General features: G+C 39.1%; 2 protein-coding genes across 4 annotated transcripts; both read left to right on the forward strand.

The window, feature by feature from the left end:
• Positions 1-289: 289 nt before the first annotated feature.
• Positions 290-6586, forward strand: LOC121648051 (high choriolytic enzyme 1-like). Of its 2 annotated transcripts, none has more exons than XM_041997971.1 (9): positions 290-357; positions 469-535; positions 1566-1620; positions 2397-2549; positions 2655-2772; positions 3220-3398; positions 3491-3572; positions 6134-6270; positions 6472-6586. In XM_041997971.1, the coding sequence occupies exons 1-8, from the start codon at positions 305-307 to the stop codon at positions 6258-6260; spliced, it is 834 nt and encodes a 277-aa protein (XP_041853905.1). In that variant the 5' UTR covers positions 290-304; the 3' UTR covers positions 6261-6270; positions 6472-6586. The 2 variants fall into 2 exon arrangements, with proteins under 2 accessions (XP_041853905.1, XP_041853906.1); XM_041997972.1 differs by having other exon boundaries at positions 1575-1620.
• A 12184-nt stretch (positions 6587-18770) lies between these two features.
• On the forward strand, positions 18771-21301 carry LOC121647341 (transcription factor 7-like 1). 2 transcript variants are annotated; one of them, XM_041996675.1, is made up of 6 exons: positions 18771-18816; positions 18930-19006; positions 19559-19615; positions 20362-20514; positions 20596-20704; positions 20824-21301. In XM_041996675.1, exons 1-6 carry the CDS (start codon positions 18772-18774, stop codon positions 21028-21030), a joined length of 648 nt encoding a protein of 215 aa, XP_041852609.1. In that variant the 5' UTR covers position 18771; the 3' UTR covers positions 21031-21301. The 2 variants fall into 2 exon arrangements, with proteins under 2 accessions (XP_041852609.1, XP_041852610.1); XM_041996676.1 differs by having other exon boundaries at positions 20365-20514.
• Positions 21302-22942: the final 1641 nt, after the last annotated feature.

A 22942-nucleotide genomic window follows, 5' to 3' on the forward strand; every position in this document is an offset into this window, starting at 1 on the left:
TAATTATTTTACTTTAAAGTGTAGCAAACCTTCACAGCATGACCCTGTGAAAGCTGTGATCTGCTCCAGCTGCTTTGTGACCCTGAATAGGCTAAAGTGGGTTTGTAGAATGAATATTTGCATGGATCCAGTCCAGAATCGGGTCTAAATAAGCACAACTCTGTTATGGGAATATGCAATGTGACATCAAGGTGAGATAGTCTTATTACAGACTAAATTCTACTTTTACTCCACGCCTTTTTGTAAATTCAATTGCCCCAAATATCCTTAAATAGGAAGTTTCCGGTGCAGCTGATTCTTTATAATGTCATGTGATGCTCCTCAGTCTGTGTTTCTGTCTGTAGGCTGGTGGTACATGTAAGTATCATTGATAAATTCCCACCTATGCTGTTATAAATTATGGTTTTGATTAATAAACTTTACAAATAAAGAGAACTGAGATTAGCAGTTACGATATATTTTGGTTAGGGCAGCAATGAAGTGCATTCTGGGTCTTGTGGTCCTGGTGGCTATCTCAGTTTTAGCTGAAGAGGAGGTAAGTATCCTCCATCTGTGTCATATGTTGACTGTTTGGGACATATTTTACCCTAAGTCTGTTTTTCTTTCTCTCATTTATCTCTACGTCATATCTGGGAAACTGAATTCCGTAAGTTTGTCCCATTTTTGTCCAAATACAATTAACAGTGAAATATTTTTAATGAGTGAATAATTTGTTTTAATATTTAAGGAATGATAAAATAAACCAAATGATATGAAATGGTAGTGATACATTTTTCTACAAACTGTCTTTTTCACGTTTTTCTTTTGGCAAATAAAAGTTGCTAAAATGAGCAGTGAAATACTTTTGTTTTTCACTATTTATCTCAGCATTTTTTCCAATATTTAGTATAAATCCAGATAACACCACACAATAATTATTACCCTTTTACATTTATTTCACTGTAGACAGTGTGAACTAGAGATATATTCACGTCATGTATAAGGCTCAGCGTGGACATTTTTCTATCTAATCATGATTACAATCACTTTTGTACTGAAGCCAGTAGCAACCACGCCTGTAATTATTTCTTTTTTTGTCATTATTTTCAGATGAAGACGCTCGTTTTATATGATAAATTATTATTTCTCATTATCTCATGAAATCAGTCTTTTCTTTTCTCAAAATAACCACCTACTAAGAAACGATTTTCACAATAAGCTTAATTTTCTTGAGATCTTGAGATGATCAAGGAGCGCTTGACAATGAGCAGTTAAAGGCTAATTCATCTGGTAATTGTTGCAATTCTTGGTCATTTTTATCTTGTAACTAGCCCTAAATTGCCTCCTGTGATAACCCACATATTCAAAAATTGATGTATGTTATTAAATGGATTCCTGCAGTCTGCAGTGAAATTGTGATGTCTATCTGAGCAATTTCACTTTATCTGAAAGTGGATTTGACTGCCCTGAAATATGTCTTTATACAGTGAGACATCAAGGATAACTCCATGTGCATTTTCAGCTGAATCAAGAATTCTCTCTTCGTACTTCTGGTTAAAGATTAACTAATCTTTCCCTCTTGACAGATTGTTAAGGTGTTGACTACTTCAGATCGAATTGAGAGAGTCAACAGAGATATTGGTAAGACTCTTTAGCCACCATAAAGTTTACTGACTATCTTTTTAAGCCTAATGGAAATAAAAATAAAATATATGACCAAAAATAGTTCAAAAGGAGTGGGTGGACCAATAAAAAGTATGAAGTGATTCTTTATCCAGGACCTGCTTAATTTTATTTATGACTGAGATATTTTTTGCCTCTTTATTTCTTTGTGTCTGATGTGGGGCTTCCAACTAATTTTATTATCTAGTATCACTCCAAGGAATTTTATATCTTTACCATATTCAATAATTTCATTATCAATGTGTGTGTGTAAATCATCTTTGTTTTCATAATTACCAAAGACCATTACCTTAGTTTTTCCAGTATATCTTCAGATCTACAGATATTATACCATTATCACAACCACTACTAGGTACTAGATAATCTTATAAAAACAGTATTGCTAATAACAATACTCAGCCTATACAATCAATATCTCCTTATAGAATATGTTTTTATCATGAAACTATATAATAAAAATAGTACAGTATAAAATACTGTATTAATAATAGTGATACCCATATAGTAATATTATCCTTATTATGTTATATAATCTGTAAGCTTACAATAATCAGTTACAATGATGGAGCTTTGCAGTAAAATAATAATAATAATAATAATAATAATAATAATAATAATAATAATAATAATTATAATAGAAACAGACTGGTCTTTTTCCCACACAGACTTGGAAAAGCATAAAGAGTAACTATAATGAAAAATCCTCTTAAAACTGATTACGCTCTTTGTTGTAGTCCGCTCTGCTGATGAACCCTACATTGAGGATGATGTTGCATATGACTCTGAAGCTGAGAGAAATGCAGATCCCTGCACATCGTCTAACTGTATGTGGCCCAAGTCTGATGATGGAAGCGTCTACGTGCCTTATATCATTTCCAGTGCATTCTGTAAGCAGGAAATACACATAATAACTTTTATTTCACATGTCCACAAATATTGATACATATCCTTTAAAATATGTTTAAAGTGGTTGATCTTCTCGGTTTTCCCAGCCTCTCGTGAGGTTTCGATCATTGAGCGAGGTCTGACATCCTTTCATGATGTGTCTTGCATCCGTTTTGTCAAACACACCAACCAGAGAGACTACCTGAATATCCAGTCCCTTGATGGGTAAACATTAAGAAAATGATGTTTTTCTGATCCTGATGTGTTCTAGTCACTTGATTTCCTTCAGTAACTCTTTCTCCTCGTAGCTCTAAATGAGGATTTAATGAGGATTGATTCAAGTCACTTCACTGCAAATGCGTTTTCCAATAAACCATGTAATGAACTTTTACTGGCTTTAAACAAAAAACTGAGTTTCCTCATCACACTGAGATTATGTTATAATCATGTTTCCTTTATAAGATACTTCATTTTGTTCTTTATTTAAATAATCTTAGACAATGACTTTGTAAATGATCATATATTTTACTTGAATGTAAAGCCTCAGTATTGCATTTTAGACTTTTTTCAAGAGGACCAGAGACACTTTTGAATAAGTCTGATTTTATCTTTTCTGGGACTTGTTCACAATATCCAAAAAAGGACCAAAATTTTTGTCCTGAATTTTCACAGATGCTATTCCTACATTGGTCGTCGTGGAAATGGACAGGATCTGTCCCTGCAGCGTACTGGCTGTGTTTACCACGATACTGTGCAGCACGAGGTGCTTCACGCTCTGGGTTTCCACCATGAGCAGAAACGCTCTGACCGTGACAGTTACATCCGGGTTGTGCTGGAGAACGTCATTCCTGGTTAGTTCATGACCTCTATCATCTGTAGCATTCAAGCATTACAAACTGTCTAAATTATGAGTGCACAAACTGATGGAGGCCTGAATCTCCAGGGAAGGAACACAACTTCCAGATAGTCAATACACTGAACCAGGGAACCACCTACGACTACGGCTCTGTGATGCATTACAGCAAGTAGGTGAAACACCAACACATCTGAGTAGAGGTTAGACTGAGTAGAGGTTAGGAGTGTACTGACAAGTGAGTCCATAGTTGTTGGTCCAAATCATAATTTTCTTGAGGTATTTTAACTATTTATCACTTTTAGTGAGAAAGATGCTGGATTGTATGAAATTCTGTTTACTATTGTCTTAATTAGTTATTAGCAATGCTAAAAATGATCACTCAATACAGCCATAGAAACAAAATACAACAATTTAACATGTTTTAAGCTGATTTTCTGTTTTTCAACATGACTTTTCTTACATATTAGTGGTTATCACAGGATAGCTGTACATCTCTGTGGAAGTTAAATATTAAATGCAATAGTCGCCCATATATATATATATATATACAATACTATATATATGACTTCAATGCCCACGTGGCAATGGCCCCCCTGATCTGAATCCGAGTGGTGTTTTGTTGTTGGACTTCTGTGCTCATCATGGATTGTCCATAAAGAACACCTTGTTCAGGCATAAGATTGTCCACATGTGCACTTGGCACTAGGACCCTCTAGGCCACAGTTCGATGATTGACTATCATTGGATTTGCACCCGCATGTCTTGGACACTTGGGTGATGAGAGGGGCGGAGCTGTCAAGTGATCACCACCTGGTGGTTAGTTGGCTCAGATGGTGGGGGAGGATGCCAGTCAGGCCTGGCAGACCCAAGTGTGTTGTGAGGGTCTGCTGGGAACGTCTGGCAGAGTCCCCTGTCAGAAAGAGTTTCAACTCCCATCTCCGGCAGAGCTTCAACCATGTCCCAGGTGAGGCGGGGGACATTGAGTCCAAGTGAGCTGTGTTCCGTGCCTCTATTGTTGAGGTGCCTGTCATGGCAGTAACTCCCGAACTCGTTGGTGGACACCAGCAGTGAGGGATGAGGTCAGGCTGAAGAAGGAGTCCTATCGGGCCTTTTTGGCCTGTGGGACTCCAGAGGCAGCTGATGGGTATCAGCAGGCTAAGCGGAGCACAGCTTCGGCGGTTGCTAAGGCAAAAACTCAGGCATGGGAGGAGTTTGGAGAGGTCATGGAGAATAACTTCCGGACGGCTTTGAGGAGATTCTGGTCCACCATCCGGCGGCTCAGGAGGGGAAAGCACTGCTCCATCAACACTGTGTACAGTGGGGATGGGGGGCTGCTGACCTTGACTTGGGACGTTGTGAGGCGGTGGAGGGAATACTTCTCAATCCCACCAACACGTCTTCCGATGAGGAAGCAGAGTCTGGGGACCCTGGTGTTGGCTCTCCCATTTCTGGGGCTGAGGTTGCTGAGGTGGTTAAAAAGCTCCTCGGTGGCAAGGCCCCAGGGGATGAATGAGGTCCGCCCAGAGTTCCTTAAAGCTCTGAATGCTGTAGGGCTGTCTTGGCTAACACGCTTCTGCAGCATCGCGTGGACATCGGGGACAGTTCCCATGGACTGGCAGACTGGGGTGGTGGTCCCCCTCTACAAAAAGGGGGACCGGAGGGTCTACTCCAACTACAGGGGGATCATACTCCTCAGCCTCCATGGTAAGGTCTATTCAGGGGTGTTGGAAAGGAGGGTCTGTCAGATAGTCGAAACTCGGATTGAGAAGGAGCAGTGTGGTTTTCGTCCCTGAAGTGGAACAGTGGAGCAGGTCTACACTCTCTTCAGGGTCTTGGAGGGGGCATGGGAGTTTACTGAACCAGTCTACATGTGATTTGTGGACTTGGAAAAGGCGTTCGACCGTGTCCCCCGGGGACTCCTTTGGGGGGTACTCCGGGAGTATGGAGTGCCGGACCCGCTTGTATGAGCTGTCCGGTCCATGTACGACCGGTGTCAAAGCTTGGTACGCATCGCCTGCAGTAAATCAGAGTCATTTCCGGTGAGGGTTGGACTCCGCCAAGGCTGCCCTTTGTCACCGATTCTGTTTATAACTTTTATGGACAGAATATCTAGGCCCAGCCAAGGTGTTGAGGGGATCCGGTTTGGTGGCCTCAGGATTGGGTCTCTGCTCTTTGCGGATGATGTGGTTCTGTTGTCTTCATCGGGCTGTGATCTTCAGCTCTCACTGGAGCGATTCGCAGCCGAGTGTGAAACGGCTGGGATGAGAATCGGCACCGGATGAGCTGGTGAATGTGGCCGGGGAGAGGGCAGTCTGGGTTTCCCTACTTAGGCAGCTGCCCCCACGACCCGACTCCGGATAAGCAGCAGAAGATGGATGGATGGATGGATGGATGGATGAATGGATGGATGATTTAAAGGGTTAATGTCCTAAACAGGATTTATTGTTTGGTAATTTTGTGCAGGCCAAATGTAGAAGTTTAAGAAGGTAGAAATTTAAGTAATTTATAAAAAAAAAAAAAAAAAAAATCATCCTTTATTAACAGTTTTTGTTTGTGGACATTTTTGGCAACGAACGTCACCAGAGGGTACTACATGTGTAAGGAGTGCACAAGGGTTTGTACACCAATAGTGATTTTCCAACTTCAACTGGATGTAACTGGTTTGATTCCCTGCTCTGAGTTCTGGCTTCCAACTTGATGACTCTCTTTAGACACTCTTTGTGGTTTTAGGTATGCCTTTTCTAAGAACAACGAGCCCACAATGGTGGCCATTCCCGACCCTAACGTGCAGTTTGGCATGGCCACCGAAATGAGCGCAAAGGACATCACCAGGCTTAACAACCTGTACAATTGCTGAACAGTCTGAGGTAAAACTCATTTTCAGAAACACAACAGGGCCTGTAAAGAATGTTTTTATGCTGATCTATAATTTTAAAAGATGTTCTTATTGTCCTAAGAGAAAATATTTTCAATGACATTCTCAGATATGCATTTTGAACACGAAGTGCTTGTGAAGGCTACATTTATTTTCTCATGTGATACACCCCTGCTGTCTCTTCTTTAAACAGGTGATCTGGAACATGCACATCTACAAATCAGAATTAAAATCATCATTTTATATATCACCGTTGACTCTGGATCAGCTGTGATTTTTCCCGCCAATAAATTTCCCTTTCCCCTGAATTTGTCTGGGGGTTTTTAAACATGTTTCAAATGAATAAATGAAAGATTGTTCCAACATTTAAATTTCAAGTGAATTTTTCCTAATTTATGAAAAAAAATTAAGAGACCGTATTTTTTGATTGAAATGTAATTTTTTAAACAAGTTATGTACGGAAGCCGAGAGCGGTCGGCTCTCATGTTTTTGTCTCTGCTTTTTTTTTTTTTTTTTTTTAAACACTTTTCTTTTCGTGATAACGGATTTTTCAAGTCCAGAGTTGTGAGGGGGCTGAAGCTGCTCCTGGTTCATCACAGAACCAGCACAGAGAAACAAACATTCAATCAGACTTGCACTCAGTCCTAGAGAGAATTTAGAGACTTTAATCAACCTAACATTCATATCTTTGGACTGTGGAAGGAAGCCGGGTGAACCCACGCACATACAGGAAGAATATGCAAACTCAACACAGGTTCCCCCCAGAAACCTACTTGTTGTTCTGTAGCAACAGCGTAACCTGACATCAGATCGAGCAACATCCATCACTTCTATCAAGTCTGACAAAGGCTGAAATTGTGACATCTCTGACTGTTTTACCAATCCCCCCTTCACATATTTACACATACTGTAGCCCCTCCTATCAGCTCCCATCAGGGTCTGTTCTGATCACTGAAATCAGGTGTCACACACTTGTGAGCCCATCTTGATCATCTCGATATCTTGAGAAAACAAACTTATAAATTATCCGTTATCACGAAGAAACGATCCTCATTATTCTGCTCTAACAAGAAAATTTACTTGTTATCTCGAAATAACAATTTTATAAAGAATAATAGCCAATAACAGCCACTCTCAGCTTCCATAGTTATGTTATTTATTTATTTCTGTTTATTTTTCCTTATTTGATGTCAAATATACTATGTAGCCAAATTTATTTCTGTGTACTTCATAGTTTATAGTTATAAAGAAAGCTTTTTCTCTCTCTTTTTTTTTTATTTTATTTTTTTTTAGAGAAAATAAATATGAAGTGTAAATAAGGTTTTCTTACCAAAAATGATAATATCTAATCTATAACAGAATTAGTTGAATTTTCCAGAGACTGTATTCATGCTTGAGCTCTGCTGCCACTGCAGAAGCGGACTGGTTGTTTGTTCAATTTTCCAATAGAAAGAAAATGTTAGCTTAATGTCAACATTTTGTTTAGTAAAGACAAAGCAGGTTAATTGGTACAAAACCTTTCAGGTACAGGACAATCCAAAGTGTAAAACTGCAGCAGGGTGAAGATGAAACATTAAAAATAGGAGATTTTGAGTAGAAAACAGAGAGAAGGTATTAAAATAAAAGAGTTTAAAATTAAAACAGAACAAGGTCTGCCCATCCCGGCAAAATTTGACTCTAAAAGCTTCTAGGTTGTATGAACAATCCATCAGATCATCTTTTATGCATGACAGACTCAGTAAGCTCTCCAAATTCCCTCATTCCCTCTGCATTTGCTCTTCCACCTCTTTGTGCATTAGCATGTTAAAGTGTCACCTTTCTTTCAGCAGCTGCATATCAAATATCCCTCCAAACTGATCATAGAGGGTCATTTGGCGGGCTTGATGACCTCTAACCCTTTGAACCTAAAAGAAACAGGACACCCTGCCCAACATAGTAGCTCACTAAGTAGTAGGGTAAGTGGGAAGAACTGGAAGTGACCCGAAGTAAACAAGCATATTTCACCAAATGCTGATCAAGATGTTTTTTAAAAAAACATCTTCCATATTCCAAAATATTTATTTGCATTTTTTGTTTGTTTGTTTGTTTGTTTTTTCACAAATATGGTAACATTGATTAAATTATAAAAACTTGAAAAACATAACATGTACTTTTGGTATTAATATCTAGAACAAGTGCTGTCTAGTGAATCTAAAGGTGGATTAAAGGCGCTGACTTCAAAATTGGGATTAAGTAAATATCTATTTTTTTCCTGCAAATTTTAAATAAGATTTTATTATAGTTTGATTGTTTGTTTAAGATCCCCATTAGCTTTTGAATAGCAGCAGCTATTCTTCCTGGAGTCTGCACAATTTACATGGTGACAATACAACAACACACATTCACACTACTCTTCACAATACTCATAACAAATACATAACATTACACATCATACCGTACATCTACTACAAATAAAACATTTTTGTTGACACAATCGAAAAAACAAAAACAGACACATACCTTTTGGCAGGCTCCGATTGAATCTATAATATATTAAATATATTCATTTAACTTAAAATATTATGGGAAAAGTTAAATAAAATGCCCATAGGTTCATTACACCAAAAATACTTATTCATTACCAAAATTTCCTATCAAGTAATGCTCTCTTAGTATCTTTTTAAAACCATATAAATTGTTTTTGTTGTATAATATACACGTAATATATATGTAGTTGATGAAAATGAGCTCTGCCAAGAGGTAGATCTGGAAATTGAAGGGATAATCTGAATCTACTTGGACTTAACAACCCAAGGAAAAGAAAGGGGGTGGAGGAGTTTCCAAATGCGCACCAAAATGTCCCTCTATTTAAATGATAATTTACTTGTTGCATTCAGGCATATATGAACTTTATTTTCCCCCTATAACGCTGCAATAACCCACATGAAGCCACAAAGTTCTGAAAGTTTGTATTATAATAAATAGAGTCTTTAACTGAGAAGCAGGACATAATAGAATATTTGTAAAAGAAGAAAAAAAAATTATTTGGGAAATAATTGAATGGATATTAATTGTTACATAAACTGTGTTTATAAATCATTTTAATGATGATTATGATGATGAAGATAACTAATTTTAGGCTACTGGGGTGAAACATCATGGGAATACAGTCATGGACTCAGGGTTGTGTTGTCTTATCAGCTGCAACATGTTTTATTTTTCTTATACCAAAAAGGCTTGAATCTATTTAAAACACTCCAAATCCCATTTAATACCACTTATTAAAATACTGGAGCTACATTTCAATGAAGTTAAATTTTTAGAAAACACAGCTGGACTTCAGGTCACATCATATTTTCTCTTAGTGCTAAAGACATGATGCACCTTTAAAAAGTTGTGGTTTATTTGTGCAGTTCCTTCTACAGATTTTCTGTCATTTTAAAGTGGTCATTAGGTTATTTGACAGTGCATGATCATCAAGAAATGAGGGTATGATTTTAAACAACAACGGTCCTGACAAAAAAATAGACACACATGTTTTGTTTGAATTAAACTATTAAAATGACGAATCTAGTACTTTAGTACTAAGTTGGGTTTAATGTACCCATGTTAAATGTTCTTCATAATGATTTCCCAAGAGTTAAATGAAAAATCAAAGTTGTCACATGTTTCCTGAGTCTGTATATATATATATATACGTTTTTTTATTCTTTATCTTATTTTTTTAATCTTATTTCTGACACATAACCAGTATAAGAGCTTACGGATTCTGTATGACTTGGCTGAAGCCTCCAACACATCCTATTAGTGTCCACTAGGGGGCGACACATTATTCCTACAGTCAGTACCAAATAGAGCTGGGATCCACAGCTGCAATTAATCTGCAATGTGTCTTTAAAGCCAGTTCGATGATCGATGTTTAAGAGGGGAAAATTATGTTTTTAGATCATTTATAGTAAATATCTTATGAAAAAAAAAAAATTGTCTTCTTTGCTTTATAATACGCACTATGTGGGAAAAAAAAGTCTCTTTATCATCTGCATACATCTTCGGATATGGCACAGAATCTGAAATATTTCTTTAGAATTTTGCAAACATGGTGTAGAAAGAGTTGAATTTCCTATAACTTGCTATACTATATTTACCCTCCTCTACAATATTTGTCTCCTTTTCTATCTTAATGTTAAAAACTTAGTATGTTGCTGTTCTGTTATCTAGTAAGGACATTTTTAGGACATGTAAACTACAATCTCTGGAAGAGAAATGGGATCCATGCTTCACTGGAGTCATCATAGTCATTGGATGGCTCCTCTTGACATCAGACGTCGAGGCAGACACTGAATGAGAGTCTTCCCGATTTGTGTGCCAAGCATTGGGCTTGTGACCCCGTCCTCTAACCGGTTTGACCTGATGGGACAGTCAACTGAAGAGGCAATGATGTCATGCACTGAAGCACAAAGAGTTTTTCTTTTCTGCACTCTCAAAAACCTTCTCTGTGTTTACAGAAGTAAAATCAGTGTGCCTTCTTGCCATTCCTCTTAAATGCAGCACACCAGGAGGCAGATTGTTTATATGTTAATGATTCTTGAAAACTTCCAGAACAACAAAGTTTGGTATAGAAAAACCTATTAGTTTTATGTATTTTAAATTTTTATGTGTATTGGACACAAGATGTAGTATATTTAATTTAGTTCCTGTTCAGACCTGTTGGTAACATGTGCACAACTAACCAGAATCTACTTATGATAAATTCAGTTACTGAACAAAATCACTAGTCTTGCAGATTAAGAAGAGTCAGATTTTGTTTTCCAGATATTTAGTTAACTTAGTTATATAACAGATGCAGTATAAAAGAAGTGAAAAGGATGAAACAGTTTGCTGTGATGTTGCAGGGCTTAGTATCAGCGCCACTCTGCTGACTAAAGACAGACAAATTGAAGCTTTTAAACACTGCAGTTATTATTCTGAAATACTTTCAGCCCACATGCCCACAATTAACAGCAACTTTACTGCTTTTCATCTAATCATGAGTTGTGTGTACCTCCACCAGGCATTAACACAGTCACCCCTGACTCATGTTATGTCCTGCTGCATTATAACTACAGCTCTGTTCACTGTTAATTAAACTTAGTTTGAGTTTTACAGTTGCTTTTTTACATTTATTTTTATTAGAAACTGACAGAACAAGAAAATATAGTAAAGCCAGATTAGTGTTGCTTTAAAATATATCCCAGAAACACTTGGGTCCTTAATGTTGTAACCCTGATTTCTTTGTTGGTTAGAGTCAACTCCAGTCTCCAAGGCTGCAGGCAGGCTTCAGCTGGGTTTCATAAAAAACTTTTATTTCTCCAGCACTGCAGGAAAGAACTCATTGGAGCGCATGGTGCTCTCCGACCACTTGTTTCATCTGTTCCTGCATCTAAAAGTTGCAGGATAGTAGATCTTGAGGATTTGTTCAGAGCCAGAGTCTTAAAGAAGCTGAACAAACGGAAGAATAAGGCAGGTTCTGTGCTGGGAGTAACTCTGGAGCTGAGTGATCTGAGCAGAATGCTGCAAAAATAATGAGAATTTCTTCATACTCTGTACACAACAGAACGGTAGGGTGTTCAATCAGAGGCTTCTTCAGGTTCACTGCTGGACAGATTGATACAGGAGATCATTTCTGCCAGATGCCATCACCTTCTGGAACAAGACTGAGCTATCAATTAATTATGAATTATTTTTTATTTCTTTTTAAAAGAAAAAAAAAACAGCATTGAAATTTCTCTCAATTGATAAAGGGTTCTTCCTTTTAATTTAGTAAGAATGTGGTTATTATAGTGTGAGATCGCCTCTGAATCTGACCTGAGTGCATTTACACCTCTGTTTAGCACTGTACATTTCTTATTGGACCAAACAGGATGTTAGTGCCAGGTCTGAACATGGGGTTAAGGCACAGGGTGCCTCTAATTTTAACATCACACAGTATGTATAACACAGTGTCATGGATGTCACTCAACCTTGAGCAGCTGATTTATATCCAGGAATATTTAAAAAGAGGAATACAGCCTGGAAGCATTTCATAAAAATAAATTAAGGTTTTTATCTTATCAAATATAAAAAAGTGAAAAGATTTAATAAATTACATGCAAGAGTGTCTAGCAGAAGATCTAGTTCCATCTCCACCTCCCACTTAGGGCTTTCTAAATTTAGTTCTAAATTTAGAAATTGATTTAGAATTAAATTTAACAGAGTAGTAAATTTAATTTGCTTTAGGCATTAACAAGTCTTTAGTAGGATTGGGCATTAGAACTTACTTGGTAAGGGATTGAAAGACACCTTATTTGACTTAAAAACAAACATTAAACGGAGCCATGATTGGCTCCTACAAAGTTCTCAATTCATGGCTAAAACTTCTGATCAGCCCTTCTGTTTCATAAGACTGAAAATGCTGAGAATATTTTATATGATTTAGTTTAATCCATGAGAGCTTTGATTTCATCCAGTACTAGATATATAAACTTTCATTTAGAGCTGTATTTCTACATCACCCCACCATTGGTAGGTATGTGGACTAAATACACGTACTGATCACTTTGCTTGTATCAGGATGGACCCCCTTTTATCTTCAGAACTGTCTTAAATCTTTGTGGCATAAACTCAACAAGGTAATTGACATGACAGCATCATACAGTTGCTGCAGATTTCTCAGCTGCAGATCCATGATTAGAATCTTCCATTTCACCACATCCCAAAGCTGCTCTATTGATTGAGAGCTGGTGACTGTGGAGGCCGTTGGAGTACAGTGAGCTCATTGTCATGATCAAAAAACCAGCTGGAGATGATTTGAGTTTTGTGACATGGTGCATTATCTTGCTGGAAGTAGTCAATTCTGAGCCTACCATCTGAATGTGTAGTTGAAATGGAGACTCATCAGACCAGCAACATTTTTCCGTCTTCTATTGTCCAGTCTTGGTGAGTCTGTGTGAATTGTAGCCTCAGTTTCCTGTTCTTAGCTGGCCGGAGTGGGACCCGGTGTGGTCTTCTGCTGCTGTAGGCCATCTGCTTTAAGGTTGAACATGTTGTGTGTTCAGTGAAGCTATTCTGCATACCTTGGTTGGAACCAGTGCTTTGAATTACTGTTGTCTTTGACAGTCTACACAGCTCCTGAAATACTAAGATCAGCCCATCTAGAACCAACAACCATTCCTCTTCGATGCCGTCCAGAATGGCTACATATGGTGTCCTTCTCGGTGTCCCAGCATCCAACAGAACGCCTCTTTTCTTAAAAAATCTTTGCACTAATTCAGATGCACTTTTTACTAATTCATTCATGCAAGATTGTTTAAATATCAAATTGCTATTGGAAAGTATTATTTCACTCTTTATTTCAGGTACCTGCTGCATCCACCTCATTGTCATGAGCTGGTGGTTAAACAGAGAAACAGTGTGAGACATCAAGTGAACTAAGAAGGGAGGGAGAACTGCAGGCAGAAGAGCTCTGACTTTAGATCAGCAGGGATGGTGGCTGAACAGAGGTCTAGTTCAGCTACTGGCAGCCCCTCAGGGACAATCAAACAGAGATGTGGCCTAGATCGTAGCTTTCCTCCTCCCTCTTCTTCTACTTCCCCTCTCTCTGTCAGTAGAGTCACTATCTAGGCCTCCCTCGGCCTCCTATTTGAAGCCGGGGCCAGGATATTGGATCCGGAGCTCGCGCCTTTCTCTTTTTGTTTTGTTTCCTGCCTGCCCGTTGACTGAGCCGCTCTTCAGAGTTGCAGCACACAGGGCCCAGTGATGGTCGCCCTCTTAGTCCATCACGTCCTAGTCAACTGAAAGAGAGTCATTGTGCCTGCTCTATTCTCCAACAATAAGCGAGTTAATGTGAGCCAAGTATTCCCATAAGATTGAGACGACAGGAAGGAGTGGGAGGGGTGAAGGAACCCAGCTGCTACTCCTCAACTCAAGCCTCATCCATCAGTATCTGTCTCGTCGTCTCCGGTTGCACTACTTTCTCCAGACTCTTCAGTGATGGTGATTATTTCAGCTCGGAGCTGCTGTGGGGTCCTCACATGGCTGCTTGCCCTTCCTGGGATGGACCCTGTGGACATGGTTTAGGGGTCACATGGACTCATAAACCACGAGGCCGTTGGTATGTGTAACACATGGAGAGAGGACTGTATAGTTTACCACAGCAAGAGCAATTATGCACAATGAATGTGACAGAGGGAAGTATTGGTTTTTTTTCCCTCTCCAACCACATTAAATCTTTTTTTCATAAAGCTTGCGTAATCTCTTATTGTATGTATTTACTCTGAGAACGCTTTAATTATGTAAGATTTTGAATTGTAGCAAAAGAAGCTGCCATTTTTCTTAGATCCAAGATTGGTTAACCCACAAAACACTAAATCCTTTATTTCCCGTCATTAAATAACAACTAAAATGATGAACAATTAGAAAAATCCCAATAAGTTATATTTTCTACTTCATATTTATGAGAAAACTGGAGTAGTTGCATGAAATAGTTTGTTTTATGCCTGAAACAACTCAAGTATTTGCATGCTCACATGTTTTTCATGTCCAAATTATCATTAAAGAATCTGAACTGGAAGCAGGGTCGGCCATAAAGTCTGTGCCTCGTCTCAATAGCTTCAGCTGTGAGGCTGCAGGATTTCCCCTTTTTAGTCCCGTTAAGTGAATTGCAGAAAGCATAATTAACTGCATCTGGCACTAAATCAGTGTTCAGTTAGCTGTGATGAGCAAAAGTAGGACATTTACCTGCTTGCAAATGTTAAAATCTCCACTGGTCAGCTCTTGGGTTCACAGAGGGGATCAAATCAGATCAAAAGATTTGTTTATGGTCTCACTGAAGTTTACTGCAAAGCTGCAAAAGTTCTGTACCAGAAAACAGCTGAAGGAGAGTTTTGAACACAGTGAAGATTAAATTTAATATGAATAAAGCACCCATCAACTGACTTGCAGAAGTGCACAGACCACGTGGAAATCAGGACCTTTGTCTAATTTCATTTTTCTTGTGTCAATAACTCCATATGATGACTCTAACCCTTATGTTTTCATGTAGATGGAAACTTCACTGCTAAGATAAGACTGTGTCGTTAGCCTGTTAGCTTATTCTGGTTCGTGGTGTTGTTTCTCTGAAATCCACAACAGTAAGAATTTTTTTGCTCAACTAATGAACCAAACCCTTTCATGCTATGTCTGTGTTTTTTTTCTTTATTTAAAACAAAATGAATTGCATGAATAATCCTGCAACATACTGGCCATGTCTGTTGCATCATTTGCTCATTTTCCTTATTTTTATCTTCAGTTAAAACATTTCATCAGGCAAGAAAAAGTATTTCTTTCACCAACAAAGTGATTCCCAGAGAGCTGTTAGTTTAAACCATCACATATCTCAGCATGGTGTTCTTTAAAGAAAGTTGAGGAAACTTGACAGGAGGACAAAAAAAATTATCTACAGCTTTCATGGTTTAATGGTTTTTATTTCTGTTAGTCTTAGTTTGTAGTTTTGTCATTTTGGGTTCTGTCTTTCCTGTTTTATTTAGTTGAGTTTATTCTCTTGTATGCTTTACTTCCTGCTTCCTGCTTCCCGTCAGTCTGTTACACCTGCTTCTTGTTTGTAATTAGTTTCCTAAGTATTTCAGCTCCCGGTTGTACTTTGTCCTCTGCCAGTTTATTGTCTGTGTGTTCGTTTTTAGTCTTGTCCGGTTCCGTCCTATGTTGTTGAGTTAGTTGTGTCATCCTGTCTTTGTAAACCGTCTTTGCTTGGACATACATTTTTAAATCAATCCATCTTCCTCCTGTGTCTGTACATCCTGCATTTGAGTCTTTCCACCTCGTCTCCATGACAACATATCAACTGTATCTGAAAGTGATGTTAATATGATGAGAAAAATCCAGCAAAGACCTGACACAGGACCTAAGTTATGCACGTGGCTCTTCAAGTGGGTCTATACCAGGGCTACTCAATTCGGTCCTACGAGGGCCGCAATCCAGCAGGTTTTCCATGTATCCCTGCACCAACACGTCTGAGTCAAATTAGGTGGCTCTAACAGCCAATCAGGTTCTACACAATGACTCATTAATTTGACTCAGGTGTGTTGGTGCAGGGATACATGGAAAACCTGCTGGATTGCGGCCCTCGTAGGACCGAATTGAGTAGCCCTGGTCTATACTGTTCACTGAAGCATCGTCAGAAATGATTGTATCAGAGGGTGAGTGTCAAGAAGTCATTGTTAAGGAAGGAAAATGCCAAATGACACCAAAACAAGACTGAAAATCAGAGTGGGGGGGGGGGGGGGGGGGGGGGGGGGGTTATGGATGGTGCCCTGGTTCCCGGGATGTGTGGCAGGAATATTGGGGTGGGTGCTGGCCCATGCCAGGTGGCTGTCTGAGGTGGCCTGGTCCTACTGTGCATGTCGCGGTCCCCCTACCTTGGTGGGGGAATGCCTCTCGGCTCTTGGGGCCCTTCGCTCTGGCCACCCTGGATGGCTGGTGCCTGGCGGGGTCGATGACTGCTAATCTTGGCCTGCCGGGGCCATATTCCAAGTTTATCTCTGAAGTTCCCCACAGGTGTGTTGGTACTGTTTCCTGTCCATTGGCTGCAACAGTAGAAACAATACATCGGAGAAAACATCAGTTAAGTTTCATCTTTGCCTTTACTGAGGAGTGGCTTAATAGAGCAGTGATTCCCAACCCTGGTCCTCAAGGCACACTATCCTGCAGGTCTTAGATGTCTAGCAGACTTATACAGAACTTGTCAGAGATTAAGACCTGTAGGATAGTGTGCCTTGAGGACCAGGGCTGGGAATCACTGTAATAGAGGATTCACTGAGCTAAGTTCATAATGTATAGGCAGTTTTTTTCAGACAGTTCCGTGTCCAACCCAACATAAAACTTTACAACTTAATCCAACTTTGTCTCTTCTCTTTTAAAAGTAGATTTTAAAATGTCCATCACAGGGCAAGTATATACACAACTTCTACTTGTGGACCCAATGACCCAAACACATTGTATAATGACCTTAATTTGGATTATATTTATTTTTTTAGACTATTATTTAGAACCAAAACTACTTGAAGTGACCGAAATCCACTCCAACTTGATATGTTAGCACTTTGGATTTGTAGTTAAACAAACATTTAATTAAATCAAATAATCCCGTACAATGCCTAAAAGTTTTCCATTAACCAATGTGCCTGGAAATCAACTGAAAATTTAATTAATTAAGAGTGAATGATATTGTGTAATACAACTTCCCTCAACTGTGACTGTGCTGGCACTGTACCAAGATGGCCGCTCTGTCGCCACGTCCTTTCCCTGGCTCATGTGTTTATGGGAAATCAGATAAGGCCAATAAAACCATACCAACCCATTTTACTGCTCCACTAGAGGATTTCTTTTGTTTGTTTTTTACCAGCATCATGTTTAGACTACTGCCTGTTTCTAAATTGTGTCTAATTGTTATTAATTAAAGATTTAGGTGATATTTGTTAATCTTGCTGAAGACGGTTAGATTTTGTTGGTTATACAGTATCAGTGTTACTAATGTCCAGATTGTTTTAATTTGTATGTAAATCTCAATCTAAAAAATAAAATAAACTACTACTAACTACTACTAAACTACTAAAACTACAGTTTTGCTGTATTGACTGAACGGAAAGATGAGAGGAGATCGTCTTATCCTGAGAACAGCTGCAGTGCTGTTCAAACTATAAATGTTTAGTAAGTTTGTGCTAGCAATGACATCAGTAAGGATTGTTCATGCTTTTTAAGATATTTAATAACTAAAATGCTGCAGTTACACGTACATAATATGTGTGCAGTTGGCTACAAACAGCATTTTTTTCTGTATGTGCAGATATCAGAATAAGGCCCACTGAGTTATTGCTGACTCAGTCAGTGACTCAGCATTCTTACATTACAAGATGTAATATTATATGTTTTAGAAAGATACTGTTTTTCCTTGACCTGTACCTGACAATTGTTTGTATGACTTTAAGCCAACTAGATAAAATACAAGTGCTGTGAGTTATTTTGATGGGAATATGAAACATGTAGCAGAGCTGCTGTTTTCTTTCTGAACAGATGGGAATGTGTGATTGAGAGTTAAACACGTCACAACTTAACAGAGATGACATGATGATTAGGAAAGTTTTCTGACAGATTACATTTTATCTCAACAAATCTTAGTCTCTTATGACAAGTTAATGCATCTTAAAGTGCTTCAAGATGCTGAAATATAAACCACCTATAGGGGTCAGGTGCAGTTTGAGCTGGGCGGCTGCCCTGGTGGTCTGATCCTCGGCTGCAAAAGATTCCGGGCACATCCCACCGGAAAGAGGCCGGAAGGAAGACCCAGGACACGCTGGACAGACTACATCTCTCAGCTGGCCTGGGAACGCCTCAGGATCCCTCCGGATGAGCTGGTGAATGTGGCCGGGGAGAGGGAAGTCTGGGTTTCCCTGCTTAGGCAGCTGCCCCCGCGACCCGACTCCGGATAAGCTGCAGAAAATGGATGGATGGATGGATGGATGGATGGAAACTACCTAACATGGAAAATGTAAGATTTGAGCACATTTAAATTCTGTAGGTTATAATGTCAGACTTTTAATAACAGAGAATGATGTCCTCATTCACTATTTCCTCTTTCTCGTCCTCCTGTTGTTCCTGCAGTGCTGTCAAGCCAGCCCTGCCCCCAGCACCCTGCAGCCGGCTCACCTGACCAGCCAGGTCGGTGCTGACAGGAACAGGTGAGAGTGGAGGGAACGGACAGATGTTCATTGTGTTTCATCCATAAAGATGCTGGTTAATGATAAAGACTTCATAGCAGTTGAAGATAACTTCATCTAAATAAATCAATTTTTAAAAAATGGTTTGCAAGAGCTAAGAGGTCAAGTGACTACTTTGGAAATATAATAATAATAACAACGATGATACATTTATTTATGTTGCACATTTCTAAACTGTTACAAAATATTTAATGTAGCAGCAGATTAAATCAAATTCAAGTAAATAAATTTGAAATGATGTAGGGAAGCAAAAATGAATGATTAAAAAAATATTTGATTTATTATTTTTTGTTGATTTGTGAATGTGTTTGTGTGTGAGCTGGTGGGCAGATGTCACCGCAACAGCTTGTTGTTTCACATCTGTTCCGTGTGTGTTTGTGTCTGCAGGTGAGCTCTGATGGACAGGTCTTGCTTCCTGCTGGATTCCTGTAGGTAAAAGACAAATCTTGATCAATGTTTAAAGTATGTCCACACCGTCTTCCTGCTGTAAAATGTGTGTCTCTGTCTCTGCAGAAAGCCGGTGCAGGACCCCCGCCCCGCTGCAACCCCCCAGAGCGCCTGCTGCTCACAGTTAGTTTCCTGTCGATGCTTTCACTCCAAATCTTCTCCTCTTCACTCCTGATCTTTGTCAATGGATCAGGCTTTCTTGTCTCAATATTTCTGTTTAAAATACTTTTTTAATTTCAAACTTTTTTGTAATTACACATTTTATTTGAAATATTAAAGAGGAATTCCATATTTCATTAATAAATTCTGTGATATCTAAATGTGTTTTAAACTGATATTTCTAAAGGGAGAAAAAATAACAGCAACAACTCGGCACAATACAGAGTGACAACTCAACCTCATCGATCTTTGAGAGAAACTCATTCTGAATGCTGCAGCATTCAGTCTCCATTAGTGAGCTGTTGGGAGGTGGAAGTCAGAGATGCTAGTGTGGCTGTCTAACCAATGAGAGAACCGGTTACATTCGAGGAGCAGCTGTGATTGGTTTAACTTGGTTTCACTGCTGAAGGAATCAAAGTACCACGCAAATCTAAATGGAGAGGGTCAGCCATTAAGGACATTTAACTGCAAAAATTTTTATTTCTCCTTTTAGAAATAGCACTTGAAAATACATGTACCCAGTATTTATTAATTAAATATTTCAAAATGCAATTCTTCTTTAATATTTTGAAATGTATTTTACAAAACACTTTGCGATTTGATTTCCTTTTGTTGAGTTTGAAATTATATTTAGTAATCTATTATTTCATTTCACAATTAATTACTCATCATCAAAATGTAGTATTTCTATCCCTCCTGGTCCTCCACAGCAGGAAGAGGAAGCGTGATGACAACAGTGAGCCACCATACGTCAAGAAGCCACCCAACGCCTTCATGCTCTTTCTGAAGGAGCAGAGGACGAGTGTGGTGGCTGAGTTTGGCATCACTGGGAGCGCGGCGGTGAACACCATCTTGGGGAGAGAGTAAGTAAACTTGATCCACTAAGCATCCCGTGTTGATGCTGGTTTCTGGTCAGAGAGGCTGACAGTGTGGTCTTTCCACAGTGGAGGTCCTTGTCCACCGAGCAGCAGGCCAGGTTCTTCCAGGAGGCTGATGCAGCGAGGCACCACCATGAAGAGCACCATCCCCAAGTGGTCCAGCAGAGACAACTATGTACGTACGCTGTCCTCAGACACAATCATCTCACTGCACTGATGCTAATGAAACAGTGACAGCAAAGAGTTTCTCTCAGCTCAGAGGAAATATCGAATGTGTCATTTTCTGTGTTTTAGGGCCAGAAGATGAAGAGGAGGCGACGGAGGAGCACAGCTCCCAGCAGCTCTGGATGTAACACAAAACCTGTGTGGACCACAGCATGTGATGAAAACACATTGTCATGTGACCACACTGAGTCATATGTGACTGGATTGGATCACAGATTGTTAGATTGTTGTTCAGAGAGATCCAAGTCAAAGTGCCGTGGAGGAGAAATCAGCTGATTTAGACATTAAGCTGAAGATCACAGTCAGGGTTACAGTTAGTCTTTTCCATCCAGAAGCTGCATGGGAGGGGGCTGAAACAAGTCTGTAAAGTAGGAGATATTACTTTATACACCAGCAGAGGAAAATAATCCATCAGTGTTTGATATTTCTCTCAATATTCTATTTGTCAAAAGAAAAATTTCTGTTCATAAATGATTGATTAATGTAAAAATGAACAGCATTAAAGGTAAATGTGCTCTGTTAAAGCGGAGACATTTGTCAGACATTTAGGTCAGAACCGGATCAATAGTCTCATTTTCTGAGAAAAACTTGATTTGTCCATGAGCTGCAGGTTCAGGGGGGGCATTTGGCAGGTGTGGTCACCTCTTTATTTGGTCAACAAAACCGGTCAATAAACAGTTACAAAAAATATGAGAATCAAGTATTTGACACAACAGTAAAAATGCTCTGGTGTGCATCGTTTTTTTTCTGCCTCAATGCTGCATTGGCATAGAAAATTTATTTTTAATTGTTGGCAAATCTGGAAACCCTAAAAGTCCTGAAAGGTCCTGAGCCACATGAGCGGATGCCAGCCTCACCTCCATCAGCATTTTGTTGGGTTTTTAATGTTCTGAAATGTGATTCATGAGATACTTCTGATCAGTGCACACTAACACGCCTGACATGACAGCCGGTAACAGAGTCTACAACAAATCTACTCTCTCTTATCTGTTGCACGACTTAAATCCAGAATGAACTCCGTAAATGAAAAGAAAGTAGCCTCTTTCTACCAAAGGTCACAGCGTTTCTTTTTTTTTTTTTTTTGTCCAGAGCCCACCCCCCACCCTCATAATCACTGGCTAATGATGGGCTTCCTTTCAGAGGAGGAGGCTGGAGGGATTACCTCCACACAACTGCTCCATCTCTGCTGATCCTCCACAGATTCAGACACAGGTTTGAATGAGGTTTAACACAACCCCTGACCTGAACCCCAAACAATAAGTAGCTGTGGGACGGGCAGGGACTGAAATTGTTCTGTTTGTTAGCAGCATAACTCAAAAAGTAATGGATGGATTTAGATGAAACTTCAGGAGAAATATTTTAAGAAACAAGTGATTAGATTTTGGGGGGTGATCTGGATCACCGCCTGGATCCAGGAATTTTTTTTAAAGGATTCTTTACAGTAGTGATTTTGAGGAATGGGACCGTTTTGCTATTAGAGCTTCTAACAAAAATTAAAAAATACAATTATTGGCAAAAAAAAAAAAAAAAAAAAAAAAATTACAATGACTTAGCAGAGGTCTGCGCTCTATAAGTACTTCTAGTGAAATATTACTGTTTTTATTTTTTTTTTAAAAACCAATGCAACATTGTAATTTCCTTCTGAAATAAAGTATTTTCATTTTTATCCATTTAATATAATATTAAAACCACTGTTGGTGCATAAATCACATTTTAATGTTCTTTTGAACAGAGGGCTGCCTGTTTACGTCTGGTTCTCTCCATGTACTCCCGCTTCCTCCCACAATCCAAAGACATGCATGTTAGGTTAATTGGTCACTAAATTCTCCCTAGGAGTGAGTGTGTGCAGGACTGGTTGTCTGTCTCATTTGGCCCTGCGATAGACTGGCGACCTGTCCAGGGTGTACCTGCCTCTCACCTGCTAATTGTCTGGATAGGCTCCAGCCCCCCCGACTCTGAGCTGGACTAAGCAGTACAGAAGATGGATGAATGAGGTGAACTGATGTTAAACTGTAGCAGCATCAGTGACTCTTTACACTCTAAATAGATGTAATAATGGTCAACTTTTTAGAGAGTTACATGTTTGAAAAGCTATAAAGAAAAATTCTCAACTATTGAGTAATATTAACACATTCATCAAATAAACACACATCCAATGCACTGGGTGCATTCAGCAAATATCAGTCTT

Source organism: Melanotaenia boesemani, chromosome 10 (assembly GCF_017639745.1).
Source record: "Melanotaenia boesemani isolate fMelBoe1 chromosome 10, fMelBoe1.pri, whole genome shotgun sequence".
Taxonomy (NCBI): Eukaryota; Metazoa; Chordata; class Actinopteri; order Atheriniformes; family Melanotaeniidae; genus Melanotaenia; species Melanotaenia boesemani.

Coding starts and splice junctions, on each gene's coding strand:
- LOC121648051 (XM_041997971.1), top strand. CDS start 305: ATGTCATGTGATGCTCCTCAGTCTGTGTTTCTGTCTGTAGGCTGGTGG. Junction 536..1,565: donor CAGTTTTAGCTGAAGAGGAG/GTAAGTATCCTC, acceptor CCCTCTTGACAG/ATTGTTAAGGTGTTGACTAC. Junction 3,399..3,490: donor GCTGGAGAACGTCATTCCTG/GTTAGTTCATGA, acceptor CTGAATCTCCAG/GGAAGGAACACAACTTCCAG.
- LOC121647341 (XM_041996675.1), top strand. CDS start 18,772: ATGGATGGATGGATGGATGGATGGAAACTACCTAACATGGAAAAT. Junction 18,817..18,929: donor AACTACCTAACATGGAAAAT/GTAAGATTTGAG, acceptor TTGTTCCTGCAG/TGCTGTCAAGCCAGCCCTGC. Junction 20,515..20,595: donor AACACCATCTTGGGGAGAGA/GTAAGTAAACTT, acceptor GTCTTTCCACAG/TGGAGGTCCTTGTCCACCGA.